Below are 17,021 nucleotides of genomic sequence, written 5' to 3' on the forward strand. Positions count from 1 at the left end.
ATGCAGGTCTGAAGATTTGCCACCTGCTACTATCAAGATGTATTTTCCTCAGTTAAGCTGGAGAGGTTTTCTGAAGGGAATCTTGGTTTGTTTTTTGCTTTAACAGATTCTTTAGCGGAGCCAAATGGCAGAGAAGATAAAGATGTTAAAGATGCTCACTATAGGTAGAACTCAAGTTTCCAGAGTTGATTGGTCTCAATAAAATGTTTTACTGCAAATGTTTGATTACATTATAACTTCTGATAGATCTGTTTAAATTTCTTGGCAGATGTTGAGGTTCAGACGAAGAGCTAAGTGGATACAATTGTAATTTCCAGGCTTTTTTAGTCGTGGAGGTAAAATTATAAACTTGAACTGAGATCTTCCAGCTGGATTGAAGGCAGATCAGTTTCAAACTTACAGATTACAAATTCAGTCTTTAACCTTCGATATACCACTTTTGTGAAGTTGCAAACGGTACTTGATCAGAAAGAGATTCCAGAAGAATTATTATTGAAGTGAGTTGTACAACTAGAAGGACTCGGTTTGCACTGCAGAGGCACAAACAGAGAAAAGCAAGCAAAATACCTCAGGTATACACTTGTCTGTCAATCTTCAAGACGCGTATAACCTTGGTAAGTTCTGGGTCTACTTATGTGAAGCAGCAACTGCTTTGCTCCAAGCTTTCCCAACATAACCCAATTTTTATACCTGCTAAACTAATTATTTAGATGGTTGAGTCATAACTAAGATGATCATAAGTTAGGATTGGAACATACTGATGCAGTGCCCTCATTAGTGAGCCTCATGATTCACTGGTCTGTAACTCTCTATCTTACCGTTGCTCATGAAAATGACTCAAATATTCCAGCTGCTCCATAACGTCTGACTTTGGGTCAATGGTCCTGTCTTGACAGCTTTGGTAAACAGAATGTAGGTCTTGTTGCCCTCACCATGTCAAGGTACATTCACAATAAGAGAGTGTGTATGTGTGTATTTAATAAAAGTGGCAGAGTACTCACACTTAGTTTGTTATACACTTGTCTATGGAACCAAAATATGAGACTTAGTCTATGTGTCCATTCTTAGTTGAAGGTTATGTTTCTCCTGTGAAGAGTCTGCAGAAAGACATTTCCTGTGTGGATATACCAGCTGTGGGCTTGAAGAGACATCAGTCATAGAAGACCTCTTCTAATGGTTGACAACAGAACACAGAGAATGGAAGAGCAATTCAACAGCTTGGATACAAAAACTGAAATCTAAGAAACCAAATTGCCTCAACTGCTTTATTTTTGGCTACTATTTGTAACCCTGGAATGATGGCACTTCCTGTTTCAGGTTTTCCAATTAATCCCTGATAATATGAAAGATGTTTCTTATTTAACATCTTTGAGAATTTGTCATTAGTAACAGTTCATATGTACATTTTGTTCAGATTACATGTAAAGATGTAAGAAGCTTTTAAATATGAAGCATTTCTCTGTGACTTATAGTTGTCAAGATTGAAAGTAAATTTGGCCAATTAAATTCAAGTAAGACCAATTCCTCATTGCCAATGATCAACATGGCACGGGTTGATGCTATGTTATTTTGTATATTGTAAAAGTGGCCAATATGACCACCAGGAGCACACCATCACTGTTGCAGAACATAGAACAATGACACAATGCAACTAAAATATAAGACTAAGACGGATCTACTGTCATCTTTGATGTAGTCGATAGTCTGTCATATAACAGTCGACTGAGTAGGGATCAGAAAATTGTTACCGTTTGTGAGGCGTTCTATTGACATTTGTCATCACATTAGCATGTTGCCATGTGGAGAGTTTGGGTTTAGCCCCGCCCACCCAGTGAGAATCCAGCTGGCAGTGGAAACTCTGTTCAGTTTGTCTCCTACCTGAATCCAAACAAATCATTAGTTGCCTAAAATGTAATTAAAATAACGGCCGACTAAAGCTAAATCAGACTATGCTTTTCAAATCAACACCTGCAACAAAGACATTTACTGAGACCACTTACCCGGCTCTACAGGAAGGTGTGGACAACTTTCCTCGAGTCAAAGATCCTTCAGGGCCCTGAGCAGATGTTTTCTTCTGTTCCATTACTACTCATTCAGTTTTGTCTGTCCTCCATGGCTTCAGGTCCAGCACATATGTGGGCCATTTGGGAGCTCTGCATGCTCTTTATCCAAGCATTTGATTCATCTAGCTGTTAAAATGACAAGGAAATACATCAACTAACACAATGTTTGTTATAGATATCCTATTCCTACTATGGAAACAGATTCTCTTAGAGTTGTGCTTAGGCATGAGTGTGTGTGTGTGTGTGTGTCTGTGCTGCCCTTTGACCCGTCCAGGGAGAACTCGGCCTCTCGCCTGGTGACCGGCGACCTTGAATCTTGAAGGGTAAATGAGATGGACGTATGGATGTTAGCAACTCTGTTTATTACAAAGATTTTAAAACTTTATTATGTTTATATATTCTACAAATAAGGTCCTTGTAAAGAAGATAAATGCAATGCAAATGGACTGTGATATGTTGTGAATCTATTGATCTATAAGTTTCTCTGGACGAATAAACTTCTTGCTTGTTCTTGACATGCAGACCTCGCCTCTTAATGTGTCACCCTCTTTGTATTTTACTTTATTTCAGCACTCTGCTGTGAGTCACTCCGACTCTCTCCATTTGGACCAGTCTCTGGCTTTCCCCTCTCACCCCCAGCCCCCCACCACTCCCCAAATTTACTTCCCACTCCTCTCTCACTTCCCTCTTCTTCCTTTCCTTCTGCGAGTTTGCCTTGCGGGCTCCTCCTCTACCTCATAAGTGGCTGCAAAGTGAATCTGAACTTACTCGTGGTGGGCGAGGACATCTGTTTGAGAGGAGCTCTGCGCAGACATTCATCTGGGGCTTGCAGGGAAGTTTGACTTGAGAAGTCTTAAATGATAAATCCCTCCGAATTTTAGGACTGCAAGGTAAGGGAGGAAGAGTCTCTGAACTGAAATTTTATCTTGAACACTGCCTTGTATGCAATGCATCTCAACCCTGTCATTTTTCAAAGGGATTTTGTCAAAAGATAATGTTTAATGAATGTGCTTACTTGCTGTTTTTCAATTGAAAAGGCTGATTTCTGGTGGCTGTGACTTTTTCCCATGCTGACAACATGAAGCAGGGAGATAAGAAGCTCATTAGGGAAACTGACACTGGGGACCAATTATGTCAGTTACATTGACTGGCAGTGTTATCAGCTGATCTCTTTGTAAAACACAATGACCAGGCTGTGTCACAGCTGCTGATGCTGTTATCAACAAAGACAACTTCAGCTGCTCTTTCTGTTATTTTCAGCATGTACAAAGACCAATATTATTTTTCTATAGAAAGATTTTTGGTGAAAATGTCAGAAATGTTTGGGTAATTTTGCTTCTAGATTAGTTTTTAATTTGTTTTAATTAAAGCAACTCCGGTTCATAAGTTTGCAAATAGTTGGAATTATTTTTAAAAAGATCATAGCTGTGAGGATATTCACCAACATTTAGAGCAGATTGTTTTTCATAATAGTGAATCCTGTTTTGGTGGCAGGACATTCAAGTCTTTTAGAGTATCAGAGGAACAAATCTTTTTACTGTTGGGATGCTTGTGGTTTTCTAAAAAGTGTGATTAAAGCAATGGAGGCAAATATTTATACTTTCAGCAAATAAAGTTTTTGTAAATATGTTCCTGTTTCTAGTCGAGCTGAAGTTTATTTATTTGCATAGCATATTTTAGCAACAATGCAGTACAAAGAGCTGCACAGACCAAAATCATAATACAGTAACCAATTATGAAGCAAGCAGTAAACATTACATTTTGTCTAACACCATCATCAAAATCATCCAGCAAATATGCATCAAATACACTGATTAATGTTCCAATTACTATGAATCAAAGAGCCTTAAGCAGGTGGAGTTTTAGTCTTTCAGCATCTTTGCAGTTTTCTGGAAGTTTGTTCCAGATTTGTGGGATACAGAAGCTGAATGCTTCTTCTCCATGTTTGGTTCTGGTTCTGGTTGCAGAGCAGAACCAGAACCAGAAGACCTGAGAGGTCTGGAAGGTTGATACAACACCAGTAGAGCTTTAATCCGTTCAGTGATTTATAAAGTAACATCATCTTAAAGTCTGATCTCTGACCTGCAGGTTTCTATTGTCGTTGCTTGGTGGTTCCTCAAGGGGGCGCTAAATTTATAAAGGCCTTTATCAAAGTCAACCGGTTTAAAAAAAGAGCCTTGCTACTCTGACCATTAAAAAACAAAAAAGTTACTAAATATTTTTCACTTTAAAAATGATGTATGGCATTTATCGATGGTTCAACTATTACTGTTTTGTGACATCAGTATGGTTGGTATATCCAATCATTGTTACTCCAGTTGCAGAGAAAGCTGGTAGATGTTCCTCTGTTAACATTAACTGGTGGTTCCAATTCATATACATGTGCAACCCAATTGTCACATAGCTGTTAGAAGACGCAATTTTTAAATAAAATGTTTCACATGTTTTATCACTTTCAGTTTTACTTTGTAAATAAGACATTGTTCACAATGTTTTACCTGGTGAAATAAAGGTATTGCTAACTAACAAAGAATAAACAGTTTAGGAAAGAATCTGCTTTTATTTTGGTTTAGTAAATAGTGATGTATCAAAAAGTATTAATAGTATTATTAATCAGTGGAAAAACTTTGTTGGCAGTGCAACTATCCAACCTTTCTTGTAGTGACATTAAGAAGACAGGGATTCTTTCCCATCACCCTAATCTTTACTTCCATCTGTTGACTTACTATCAGATTGCAAAATAAAATATTACATTTTAAGCAAGAGAAATCTTGTCACAGTGGACACAAATGTTGAAACTGCACAAAATAATTTTCCTTTCTAACTTTTTCTCTGTGTTATTTTTTATGGTGAATCTTTGGAATATTCCCAACTATGAAATGAAAGAATGCAAAACATCACTAGATCAGAGTAAGGAAACAAACTACCTTACATCACACTGACCTCCAGACATTTCTTACAGACCGGATGGAGATGACGGGACACATCGTCACACGCCTGCTCTGTCTGGTGTGTCTTTGCGCCGCTCATCCTCAGCCAGGTGAGTTGGTCCAGAAACAAACCGTGTGACTCAAGCACGACGGTAAATCATGTCCTCCAGGAGGAACCTTCCTGTTAGTGTTCAACCCGTGTTGTGTCACATTTTCAATGACACTTTTTGAAATGTCCTTTCCATTCACCAGCATGTCACAGAAAAGTCCAACTGAATATATCTTCATTTTATTTTCACCCTATAATTGTATGTAGTTTCAAAACTATAATTGCGACAAGGTTAGTGGAGTAGGTGAAAATAGTTATTTAGACCATATGCTTCTAAAAAAGAGAGATAAGTAAGGTAAGGCATGACAAGGTAATTTTACATATATTGCACAATCTCAGCAACAAGCAGTTCAAAGTGCTTTACATGAATCAGACGGAAAAACAAACAAAATAACAAAACCAAAAGAATAACAAAAAGGTGAGAGAGTATAAAACTAAACGTTGGTTCTCCGTGTTTGATTCTAAAACTAAATGTTGGTTCCAGTTGTTCTGGGTTGCTAAGTAGATGATACTGTTTTAATTTGTTCTAGAATTGTAATGTTTTAAGCTAAATGTTGGTTCTCCATGTTTGACTGAACCAATGATTCATGTTTGAAGGAATCAGGGCTGAACAGCTCAGTTCAAATGAGCCCTTGAACTTTCCCACATGCTCCTAATTTGCAACCACAGATATTTACTTATTTTATTGAGTTTTCATGTAATTCACTAATCCACATTCCACATAGATTATTATCAGAGAGAATTAAAATGATGCATTGTTTTCACATTGGTGTTGAGGCCTTTGAGTCGATGCTTTGTCGCTCCACCTTTCACTGCAAATACAGATTTTTTTTGTGGTTTCCTTTTTATAATTCCCCTCTATTTACTAACGTCTGTCTTCTTCTTATTATTATTATTTTGAAATGTTTTGTGTTTGGACTGCAGTGCCCTCACTCTAAACTTGTTTTCCTGCTCTCCCCCTAAACCACAGTGAGGATACCTGGCAGCGTGCATGTAGCTGGCTCTCTGGGCAGCAAGGTGGAGTTGCCGTGCAACCTCCCCACGATGCCAGCTTCTCCCAGCGGTCCCTCTGCTACCTCCACACAGGGATCCCTTCTTGACGAGAAGGTCAGAGTCCAGTGGGTGAAGCTGGAGAAGGATGAGCCTGTACTGGTGGCCCAGGACGGGCAGATAAAGGTGTGGAACAAGTTCATAGGCAGGGTGTCAGTGCCCAGCGACCCGCTGTCACTGGGGCACGCCTCACTGACCATCAAGAGGCTCCGGGTGAGAGACGCAGGACCATACCTTTGCAAAGTGACACAAGGACTGGAGGAAAAGCAGAACGTCGTCCACCTCAGTGTCTCTGGTGAGTAAAACCTTCTATATACTCTTTACAGGCAAATAAACAGACTCCTTTAAGAGTCTACAAACTCTCTGACCACCTCCAGATGTTTACTGCTGGTGGAGTTCAAAGCTAAAGGTGTTAACAAATGCATGAAGTAAAACTTGTCCACATGCTGCCCCCTTCAAAGCCCCTTCCTCCAACAGGTTCAGTCTGTCTGCATTCTTACCTGTCAGCTGGATGCAGGAAGGCACTTGATCTTAAAATGTTTATTGTTCGCTCGTCCTGTAAAGCTGGAGACAAACTGTATGAACATCGTGTGCAAAAATTTAATCATTTTTGCAGAAAATCTAGAGTTTCCATAGACTACAGAACCTTCTATGCCTTTAGACCTTCAGTACTCTGGAAAACAATCACAACAGACTAACTTAACCAGAATATGATCTCCAGTGGTGATCAGATGACTGCTGCCCCCCTCTGTCCTGGAGTTCAGTCTCCAGTGGTTCCTCCAGCTGGAGAGGAACCAATGATGCAAAGTCTCCTGCTTTGCATCACTTTGAACCTCTTGAATAAACTAGTTAATGCTAAGCTTCAGTTGTCAGACAAATACAATAAGTATCCAAAATTATTAGATTCAGTTGTTCCAATTATTTCCATGGCTGCAGGTGAGAATAAAATCCCCTGTAAGGTTTGAATTTGTTTTCTTTTTGTTGCTCAGCCTCGTTAAAGCCACTAAGTGACCCCTGTTATAAACCCTGGCGGCTGGTGAGCCGACGTTCACTGGAGGCACTTTGAAACTCTGAGCTCTCTGGCATCCATCAGTCCCCTGGAAACGGCTCATCCAATGACCAAATCCAGCCTCTCTCTCTCAGACATTTCCACAGATTCCACATTAACGCTGAACAGGACTCTTTGTTGGGGGTCAGCCACACAAAGGCCCTCCCTATGACAGACACACAACTCTCCATTTAACGGCTCAGACATCCTTTCACGTCCTCCTGTGGCTCTGCCAGGATTTCCCCTCAATGAGAAATGTTCCACCAGACCTAATGACACAGGGATACAGTGATAATTTCGTCCCAGGATGACAGCTGAAATGCTCTCTCTCTGTACTCCCATGTATCTGATTCAGCATCTGTCAGCAGCAAATTTCTGTTCTTATAAATAACTGTGGAGGAGAGAGACACTTCCAGTTTTCTTTATTATTTTCCTCCTTTCATGGAGCATCCTTTATGGTGGGGCAGTATTATGTCAAATAAACCTTTTTGAGCTTTACATTATAATGTTATTCCCGCATCAAAAACGTATCTGGAGTCTTGATTCTATCATGCAGGTTTGAGAAATCCTTTCATCTCCAAGGCAACCATTCAGCTGTGCAAAACGCTTGGGTGGACTTATAGCCCCACCTTCATGAAAAAAAGCTCCTCTCCATAGCTGCAGTTTCTGAGCTTCTGCCTGTCAAAGCTGCAGCCCCTTCATTCAGCTCCTTCAGACTAGCCAGCCGCTATTAGCAAACATCTGGAGAAACTGAGCATCAGCTGATCTCGTTATAGAAGCTACTTCTCAGTGCAACACTGGTGAAAAATATATTAAAATGTTAATAGAGCAGCCATGTTGTAATGACTTCCTCAAAGTGGAGTTTTAAAAAGAGTAGGAGGCCTGATTTCAAGGCATTATATTATGAAGTCATTTTTTTTATATAGGAAGCATTTTTATAACAACTGAAGGTAACAGAGCTACTTGATTGTGTTATAAAATGATATATGAATGAAAATAACAACTTTTAATCCTATTAAAGATTATGAAAACTTTTTTAGAACAGTTACCAGTAAATGAATTCCAGTTCAGACCATTGAAATCCCATTAACTCAGTTCATTTTTGCTCCCATCACCCTTGCTGATGTCTGTCCAGGTGTGGTGTTTCACTACAGAGCCAACTCCAGCCGCTACTCTCTGGACTTCAAACAAGCGAAGGAGGCTTGTCTGTCTGTCAACGCTTCTATGGCCACAGCTGACCAGCTGACTGCTGCCTTTCATGACGGCTTCGATCAGTGCGACGCAGGATGGCTCACTGACTATACTGTCCGGTTCGTTCATGTCTAATTTCTCCCATTCACACATCCATTCCAGTTTTCTACTGGTAGGGGGGAAAGGTGTCAGTGCAATGCAGAGGTGGATAGAGTACATAAACGCTGTACTCAAGTAAGAGTAGCACTACTACTTCAACATGTTTTCACTCAAGTCAAAATGAGAAGTAGCTATGAAAGAAATTAAAAAGGTATTTAGTAGAAAAGCTACGCAATTACTGAGTTACTGATCAAAATTTAATATTTAAAATGACATCATCAGACAGACAAAATATAGTTACATTAACATTTGGTATTTAAAGGCTACAATGGAAGAAATAAATAAATTTGGACAGAAGAAAGAGTTTTCCAAATTTAGTTTTCTCTATGTGAAATTTCTTGAACTAATACAGTGGGTATTATATGTATGTTGGAACAGGGTAAAGTACTTTGTGTTTACTGTATATTTTTCACCTTTAAATTTGCCACCGTTTGTGTAATACTGCAAGTTTGATGTCGATCCATTACCAATAATATCCCTTAAAGCATAGTGGTCACAACAGTGAACAGCTTTCTAAAAGCCATTTTCTTGTGCTTATTGTGGATTGAGTCCACCGAAGTGGACACTATTGCATCATAAAATATTATTGTAATAGTAATATTGCAGTAATACTACTATAATTTTTTTGCATTTGCTGCAAATGCAAAAAAATTTTTTGTTAAATCCAATATGGCCAACAGGCAAAAAAAAAAGGCATGCCAGCCGACCCTCTACTGCAGACAAGTCTTGCAGGTAAAAATAAATACTGTGACATCAGATAACCCCTGATAAAGAACAATACTACTGATGTATTTTTCAAATAACAATTTGGTATTTGGAGAATATTCTAAGTGATCATCCCCCCAAAAAATAAACAAATAAAAAAATTCAACCTTTATTTTTCTTTATGCCTTACGAAAAATAAAGAAAAAATGGAAAAAAAATTCTGGCATAAACAATTACAATTCATGCATAAAAGCGATATTGGCATTGCCCATATTGATACTGATACCAATACTGATACTGATACAGAAACTGCTACTTTTTTAATATATAAGTTTGTTATTTGAACAAACTTCTGACCTTTTGGTATTTTGTTGTTTTTTTCTTTGATTTATTTTGTTAAAACCCAGGAGAGTCTTTGGACAAAGTTCACAGGTGTCTAAAAAACACTTTAAAACAAAACTATAAGCAGAAAAATTAGGAAAACGAAACAAATTTGTGTGCTTTTTCTTTTCTAAATCAATAAATGCAAAACAAAATTCTCATTAGAAATCAAATCAAAACATTTGTAGGCAGAGCTTAGAAACTAAAACACAAACATAAAAAATTCAAGAGGGAATCTGAAACCAAGGAATCGATCTTCTGATGCTAATATCAATACAGACTCGTGTCAATAATATCAGTATTTTTGGATGGATCTGTTTCTCTCTATCAGCAGATTCCTGCCTCTTGTGCATAAAATGAGTAAATAAATAGAAAGGCTGGTTCAGAGGTGTTCTTATTGCTACAGGTATCCGATCACACAGCCTCGTCCTGGCTGTGAAGGAGACCTTCTGCGCCGCCCGGGTGTGAGAACATACGGCCACCGCGACCCCACAGAGAGATTCGATGTGTACTGCTTCGTAGATGAGCTGCAGGGTAAACACTGTTCAGTTATTTTCTGTTAGAATATATTATCTTTCTAGTTTTTTCCCAATAATTATGTTCTACAGTTTCAGACTTGAATATTATTTTGACATTTTGATTTGATTTCTTCACTTTATTTATATTGTAGGGTTTTTTTTTAATGTTCCATCAATTTTTTTTTAAGTCAGTTATCTATAACTGTGCTTTATTTAAGTCATATTTTTTTTACATTTTAGAAGTTGTATCCATCTCTATTTTTGTTACTTATTAACAAATATTCTCTCATTTTTGGGAAGGAAGCTGATGTTTAGAAAAACATGTGACCATGGAAGTGTTGACATTTCAAGCACTCAGTGTTAATTGGAAATCAGAGGATCTGTATATGGAAGACTTTAAGCTAACAGAAACGACTTTCATGGGTCTAAAATTGCAAACCCAACCGTCAGACTCTTCTGTCGTCTGTGTGCAGGTGAAGTCTTCTATCCATCCTCCATCACCGAGAAGATCACCTGGCAGGAGGCGAAGGCGGAGTGTGAGAAGCACGAGGCCGTGTTGGCGTCCCCGGGTCAGCTGTTTGCAGCCTGGAGGGCGGGGCTTAGCCGCTGCGACTACGGCTGGCTGTCTGACGGCAGCGTTCGGTACCCCATGAACGTCCCCCTGCCTCAGTGTGGAGGCGGCCTGCTGGGGGTCCGGAGCCTCTACAAGTACACCAACCAAACCGGCTTCCCAGATCCCTCTGACAAACACGGAGCGTTCTGCTTTAAAGGTTGGGGCTAAACACAGTTCATACTGAAAACACAGATAATTAAACAAAAGCAAAGCAATTATGGTGCTTTTATTACATACTAAATATTTTAAGTGCATAAAAATTGAAGTTATTTACTATGAATCTGATCAATCCATTATGTCTGCCTGTTAACAACATGAACCGTCATAAAAAGTTGTCACGGAAAATCTTGCAAAATGCAACTTTTGCTTAACTGCCAGAACTTTTAACTTCAGCTGCAAGCTGTTAAGTTGGGGATGCGTGTTTCAGCACAAACAAGCCACCTAATGACCACGGGGATATCAGAGAAAAGAAGCAAACCGCGTTCAGACCGAAGCAGGAGAAGAATAACTCTCCTGTCCTGTTTATAGAGGGCAGCTTTTATGAGGGGAAAACCCAGCATGCGCAGGCCAACACAGATAGAGCAGAAACTCCACAGCTGGACCTCGGCCCAAGCAGCACAGACAGACAGACAGACAGAGGAAGTGGACATGAGGCAATGACACAACAGAGTGTTAATAAAGAGGTCAGCGTATAGCAGAGAGAAGCACACACTCCCAGCGTGACGCTTTACCACACTGTATAATTACAAACATTCCCATGTCTGGCTCTGCAGAGGTACTTTCTGATGGCTGCATGGCGGCCTCTGCCAGGCTCTCAGAGCGGTGGCAGAGCTGCAGGAGAGAGTTAATGTGGAGTAAAGAGAAAGCAGCTCAGTTGGGCCAGATGTCCACAGCTCGCCAAAAAAACATGACATCATCCCTGGGCTGGGCTCAGCGTGCAGCCGGAGTTGCTTTCACAGTGCAAAACAGAATCCCTGAACACGACGAGGATCCAGAGTCTGCCGGGTCCTCCCAGAGCAGGACACCGTCAGCCTGAGCTCTGCTGCAAGAAGCAAGAAAACTTCAAACATAGCCCCGCAAACTGTTACCAGATCAGCAGTTATTTCTAACCTCAGCAGTTAGGAAAAAAAGAGGGAAGGCTGCCATGAACCGGCAACACCTGGCAAGGCGGGTGAAGTTCATCCATTCATTATCTTACATTCTTATCACTGTAGAGGACATGATGGGTTCTGGTGATCAACAGGTCCCTCATCACGAGGGCCTGATGGTTAGGATGTTTAATGTGGGCGATGGTAGTTACTGGTTGCTGGTTCGAGCCCTGTCTCCATCATTGTGTCCTTGGGTGAAACACTTAACCCACCTTGCCTGCTAGAGGTCAGAGGATGTTTCTGTCAGACTGCAGGGCAGCTGTGGCTACTATCCAGTAGCTCACCGCCATCAGCATGTGAGCGAGTGGATGACTGAAAGTAATGAGAAGCTCTTTGTTAAATGCAAATACATTTTTTAAACATGTTTTTGTCTCATGTCCTCCTGTCTGTCAGCTAAGCTACCAGAAACAACCGTCAGCTCTCCAACGAGTCCAGCTGCATCCCAACCCGACTCCTCCGCATCCGGTTTGCATGTTCAATCATCCGCACACCCAGACAGATCTGAACTTCAAGGCAGAACGCCAGAGCCCGGCACAGTGAGCCCGCTGTTGGTCACCTCCCCTCACATCAGAGACATGCCCACTCTTTCCACCACCATGGACGAGTTGGACATTCGAGATTTTACGGTACATGGCCAGCTGGAGTCAATGCCAAATAGAGGGGATGTTTTGTCTCATCAGCTGCCTCCTTCACCCACCTCCCGCAATCAGTTTTCACCACTGGACACCCCCCAGCCGGATGGCAGTGCAGAGCCAGTCCGTGCTGACCTGATCTCCAAAGTGGGTATGGGAGGAGAAGTTAAACCAGAAAGCATCCTGACACCAAGACTGGCTGGAGAATTCACCACCTCATCGCCCAAAGCCATCCCATCAAAGCCAAGTTCCCTCCTCATCGAGCCAGAAGTGGGTCAACAGCCTGCGGTGGTGTTCAAGGACGAGGTCCGCCAAGGCCCAATGACTGAGCTGGAGCTGAAACCAAATGGAGAGGCGTTTTTAAGGGGAGACTCATCAGACAAAACGCTCCACATCCTCGTAGTCAATGTGCTGAAGGGAAATCAGTCAGGTGAGTCTGCACAGGTTTGCAGGACCTGCAGCATGTGAATAAGTCAGCCATGGGTTATCATTGCTGATTCATAACCTTCAAATCCTTTGAATCTGACCATTTGTCACATTGTAACCACTAAATTCAGAGGATAGTTTTAGGATCTTCTATGATGGATTGATAATCATGTTGGAGGACAAAAACAATAGGTTGTTGCTAAAAGTTTCACAAATCTTAAAGTGAAAAGATTTGACTCTGCTCCATGAGTTAACATGTTGTAGATCTCATTTTAGCTGTACTTACATTTAAAAGTCATTTTTTTACCATTTTTAAAAAATATCTGAAGCTCAGTCAGAATTATTGAAGTGTTTGTTCACGAAAGTTTTTAAGTGTGTCACATATTCTCAATATGGACATGCGTTTGTTTGGACTTTGATTGGGCCATTTAACACATGGATATGCTCTGATTTAGATCTTGTTGCTCTTGCTGTATTGTTTAGAGTCGTTGTCCTGCAGCCTCTCCCTGGTTTTTATCTTGTATTTTACTCTGTTCATCTTTTTCTTAGCTTAGAAAAACCTCTTTGTCTCATAGTTTATTGCATACAGACCAAATAACTTCCATTTTGGCCTCAACTGACCACGGTGCCTTCTTTCATGTATTTTCTGTCCCCTTTGTGGTTTGTACATTGCAAACAGGACTTCTATGCTTTCCTTTCAGTAATACTGTTTTTCTTGCCACTATTCCATAAAGACAACATTTCTGGTGTAGATGACTAGCCAGAAAGTGTCATCATGACTGACTCCAGCTGCAGCTCCTCCTCTACAGTAACCCTGGGCCTCTTGGCTGCTTCTCTGATTAATGCTCTCCTTGCCCTTTAACTCTTCTTAGATGCAACTCAGGCTTTTGTAAAAGTTGAGAAAGTAAAATTTGAAATCTTTAAAACTTCCTCCACTTCCTCCTCTGCCATTGCTGAAACTACAGGGAGACAAAAATTCTAAAACAATTCTGTTCACTCGTTGGCCTGGTAGAAAATCTACCAGAGGGAATCCAAGTCAATGGGAGAAAGTCCAGACTGTCCGTGAATCGAGAATAAAATCGAGCAGAATTGCACAGCAAAGCAATGGCCAGACTAGACCAAAGAACTTTGCATCATAAAAACATCGCACAGTCACCAATTATGAAACAAACAATAGACTTTTGTCAAATGGCATCATCAAAATATTCAAGCAAAAGCAAAGCAGTGTCTGTCTCTAGGCAAGCGCAAAACCAGCAGCAGGTAACAGGGATGCATATATCTATGTGGCTGTCCCACACAGATCCCTTCACAATAACTGAAGGTTTTGTTTTTTGTTCATTATTGTTACATCTGGTGCTGATGTGTTTGTGTTGTATTGAACTCTCATGGAAATACGGAACAAACTGGTTCAAAACTTGACTCGACATTTAGTTGTAGAACGAAGGACAAACTTGTATTTTACGGTTCAGGTGGCTCATGTACCATCACTAAGATCTGCACAAGGCTTAGAGAGGCAGAAACTTTTCCCTCTTATGTCCACTTCATCATACGTTACAACATATGACAAAGCTTACATTGTGTAAACTCTTTCTGTAAACTCTTGGCCAGCAACATTTTTGTCTTTTAACACAAGGTTTGACAGAAGTTGCTGTCAGAAATCCCAGAGGAAAATCCTGCAAACAATTCTGACGTGTTTCTGGTGTGTAACAGCTTCTTACCTTTAGGTTTACATTCTGAAATATACACATGAACACAGTTGCTCTGCAAAGCCAGATGTTGACTCATTGGAAGTAGACATGACTGTGTGGTCGGCAGTGTGTCAAAACATACAGCAAACATGTCAGTTTATCCTGGGAAACACCAGATCCTCTCAGCAAGAGCAGAGACTCTGTCCCTTCAGCTCTTTAGCATCGTCAGTGTTGTGCCGGTTTATCCTTGTAATAAGCCAGTTGTAAATTCAGCTGAGCCAGATTTAGATCGATAAAAAGGAGAGCACATTTCTGCCAAAAACTCAGAAATGCTGAGATCAATCAATCAAGTAAAAATAAGAAAACTTCTGTTACAAAAGTTAACAATTTGCAATAAAAAAAAAAAAATCAAAAGTCAATGATTTATGACTTTTGAAACTCAGAAATTTCCATGTTTTTTTTCTAGAAAATGTCCCAGATTAATATCAACATTTCTAGAAATTTGTAAACTTTTGGAGCTCAGTAATTGTCTATATATTTTCTAGAAAATCTTTGAGTATTTTTGCCAGAAAATGACTCCTTGTTTTTCTATCTACACTAACCCTGATATGCCCCACTGAAACATGGTGCAAGAGGTTTACAGCTCCATCTTGAACAACGCTGTTCATAGTTTGAAATAAAGTGTAAAAATATACAGAATATGTAGGTCATAACAAGCGAAAGATTTCATCCGTTTAGTTTCCCAAACAGCTGCTCCCATTCACATATTTTGATGCTCTTGTCACCAAAAATTGACTCTGATTGTTGTCGTCGTTCCTCTGGCTGCAGACAGGACCTGAGCTGAGTTCTTTTGTTTTGTTTACTAAACTGTTTTTCCTCTACCAGATACTTCAAGTTGAAGTTATAGACCAGCAGTATCTCACTTCATTACATTCTTCTGTATTGTTCATATTAACTGACAAATTCTTGAGTCAGGAAAGTTAAAAACATCTATATTGTAATTTTAAGTATGCTCACCAATAAGTTGGTCTAAGAGAAAACTAATAAGTGTAATAGATTATAGATCTTTCACTCACAAACAAAAATGTGAGAAAACCTCAGTTTAATCTAAAGTTTTGAGAGTTGGAGACTGCAGTTAAAAACACAATGCATAAAATGAAGCTGAATAATCAAGTGAAGGGTGATGCTGATATTAATCCTCATAAACATGTAAAAATTGCTGCAGTCACTCAGCGCTCACTATGAGGGAAACCGCTGCAAAATCTTTTGCATGAAGAATCCAAAGTGGGCCACTGAAGAAAACTGTCACTCTTATGTTCAGTCATGAAACACATTCCTTATCATCTGACCCGAGGATGAGCTGTGATCACTTCAAGTCCTTTGTATGAAAAGACACCATGGTTCATGGTTCAAAGTTTATAAAACATAATGTGAGATCCACTCATGAACGTCATGATGCACAGCAGTGAACATGTCTGTAATGATGTCTGCACTGAAACTGTAAAGCGTTGCATCAGGGAAGATAACCCAACTCTCTGTCCTCTTTCTCTTTTTCCACTTCATATCATTGGGTGCTTCCAGGGAACAACGAGGATGACCAGTCAGCTGCAGGTAAGATAATGATGACTTATTGTAACTACTCAAACCTGCAAAAAAAATGTTTTTCTTAAATACTTCAAGTAATCTACTGTCACATGGAAATCAAGTTTTCTGGTTTGCAGAGATTTGTCTGCATAGGGGTCCGAATGTGGCCAAAATGTTTCTCCATGTTTGCACATCCACTGTCATCCTGGTGCTCCATTGGAGCTGGTGCTTTCAGTCTCTCCTCATGTCTTTGTGTCTGTTGTCTTGCTGAGCCGTTGGGATTTGGGACTCTACTGTCTCCATGTAAAGCTGCCTCTCTGTTGTTCTGACCGTGTTGAAGTCAGTGTTTGAAAACATTAAAAAATATCAACAGAAAAATGTCATTAATAATGCAGTACTGTCTCAGAGGAGGCATACAAGTCAGAACTAATTTAGAGTCAAAAATTTACATGGCAAACTGGTGAAAAAAAAATCTATAATTCAAAAATATGAAACATGGAAACATAAAACGGTATAAAAATGGATGCTTCTGATTTTTCCAGCCCACTAAAACCAGTTTCCGCATTACTTTAGACTCACAAGATCATTCAAACTGGAGGCTCTGAAATGTTTAGACATAACTTCACCACAGTCATAACAACATGGCTGGACAGCGCAGCAAGATGACTTTTCATGTTGAGACGAATAACAAATCAGATTGGCTCGTCGTGACAACAGGGCCCGACTGTGCAGGATGTTTTGTCAGGTTAGTAAATATCACTGACAGTGTGGAGGCC

The 17,021-nt window shown here is 40.0% G+C and overlaps 1 protein-coding gene across 2 annotated transcripts in view; it reads left to right on the top strand.

The window, feature by feature from the left end:
- Positions 1-2,841: 2,841 nt before the first annotated feature.
- The window catches only part of vcanb (versican b), a 30,696-nt gene continuing 16,516 nt past the window's right edge, over positions 2,842-17,021 (top strand). Inside the window, exons 1-9 of one of the 2 annotated variants that reach the window (XM_055060751.1) lie at positions 2,842-2,953; positions 5,026-5,103; positions 6,073-6,447; positions 8,336-8,510; positions 10,043-10,170; positions 10,628-10,924; positions 12,309-12,541; positions 12,626-12,977; positions 16,243-16,272. In XM_055060751.1, the coding sequence (XP_054916726.1) occupies positions 5,031-5,103; positions 6,073-6,447; positions 8,336-8,510; positions 10,043-10,170; positions 10,628-10,924; positions 12,309-12,541; positions 12,626-12,977; positions 16,243-16,272 (1,663 nt within the window). In that variant the 5' untranslated portion in view covers positions 2,842-2,953; positions 5,026-5,030. Of the gene's footprint in view, positions 2,954-5,025; positions 5,104-6,072; positions 6,448-8,335; positions 8,511-10,042; positions 10,171-10,627; positions 10,925-12,308; positions 12,978-16,242; positions 16,273-17,021 lie in introns of both variants that reach the window. The other variant, XM_055060750.1, reaches the window with a different exon arrangement.

Source organism: Poeciliopsis prolifica, unplaced genomic scaffold (genome assembly GCF_027474105.1).
Source record: "Poeciliopsis prolifica strain line A6 unplaced genomic scaffold, Auburn_PproV2 SCAFFOLD061, whole genome shotgun sequence".
NCBI lineage: Eukaryota > Metazoa > Chordata > Actinopteri > Cyprinodontiformes > Poeciliidae > Poeciliopsis > Poeciliopsis prolifica.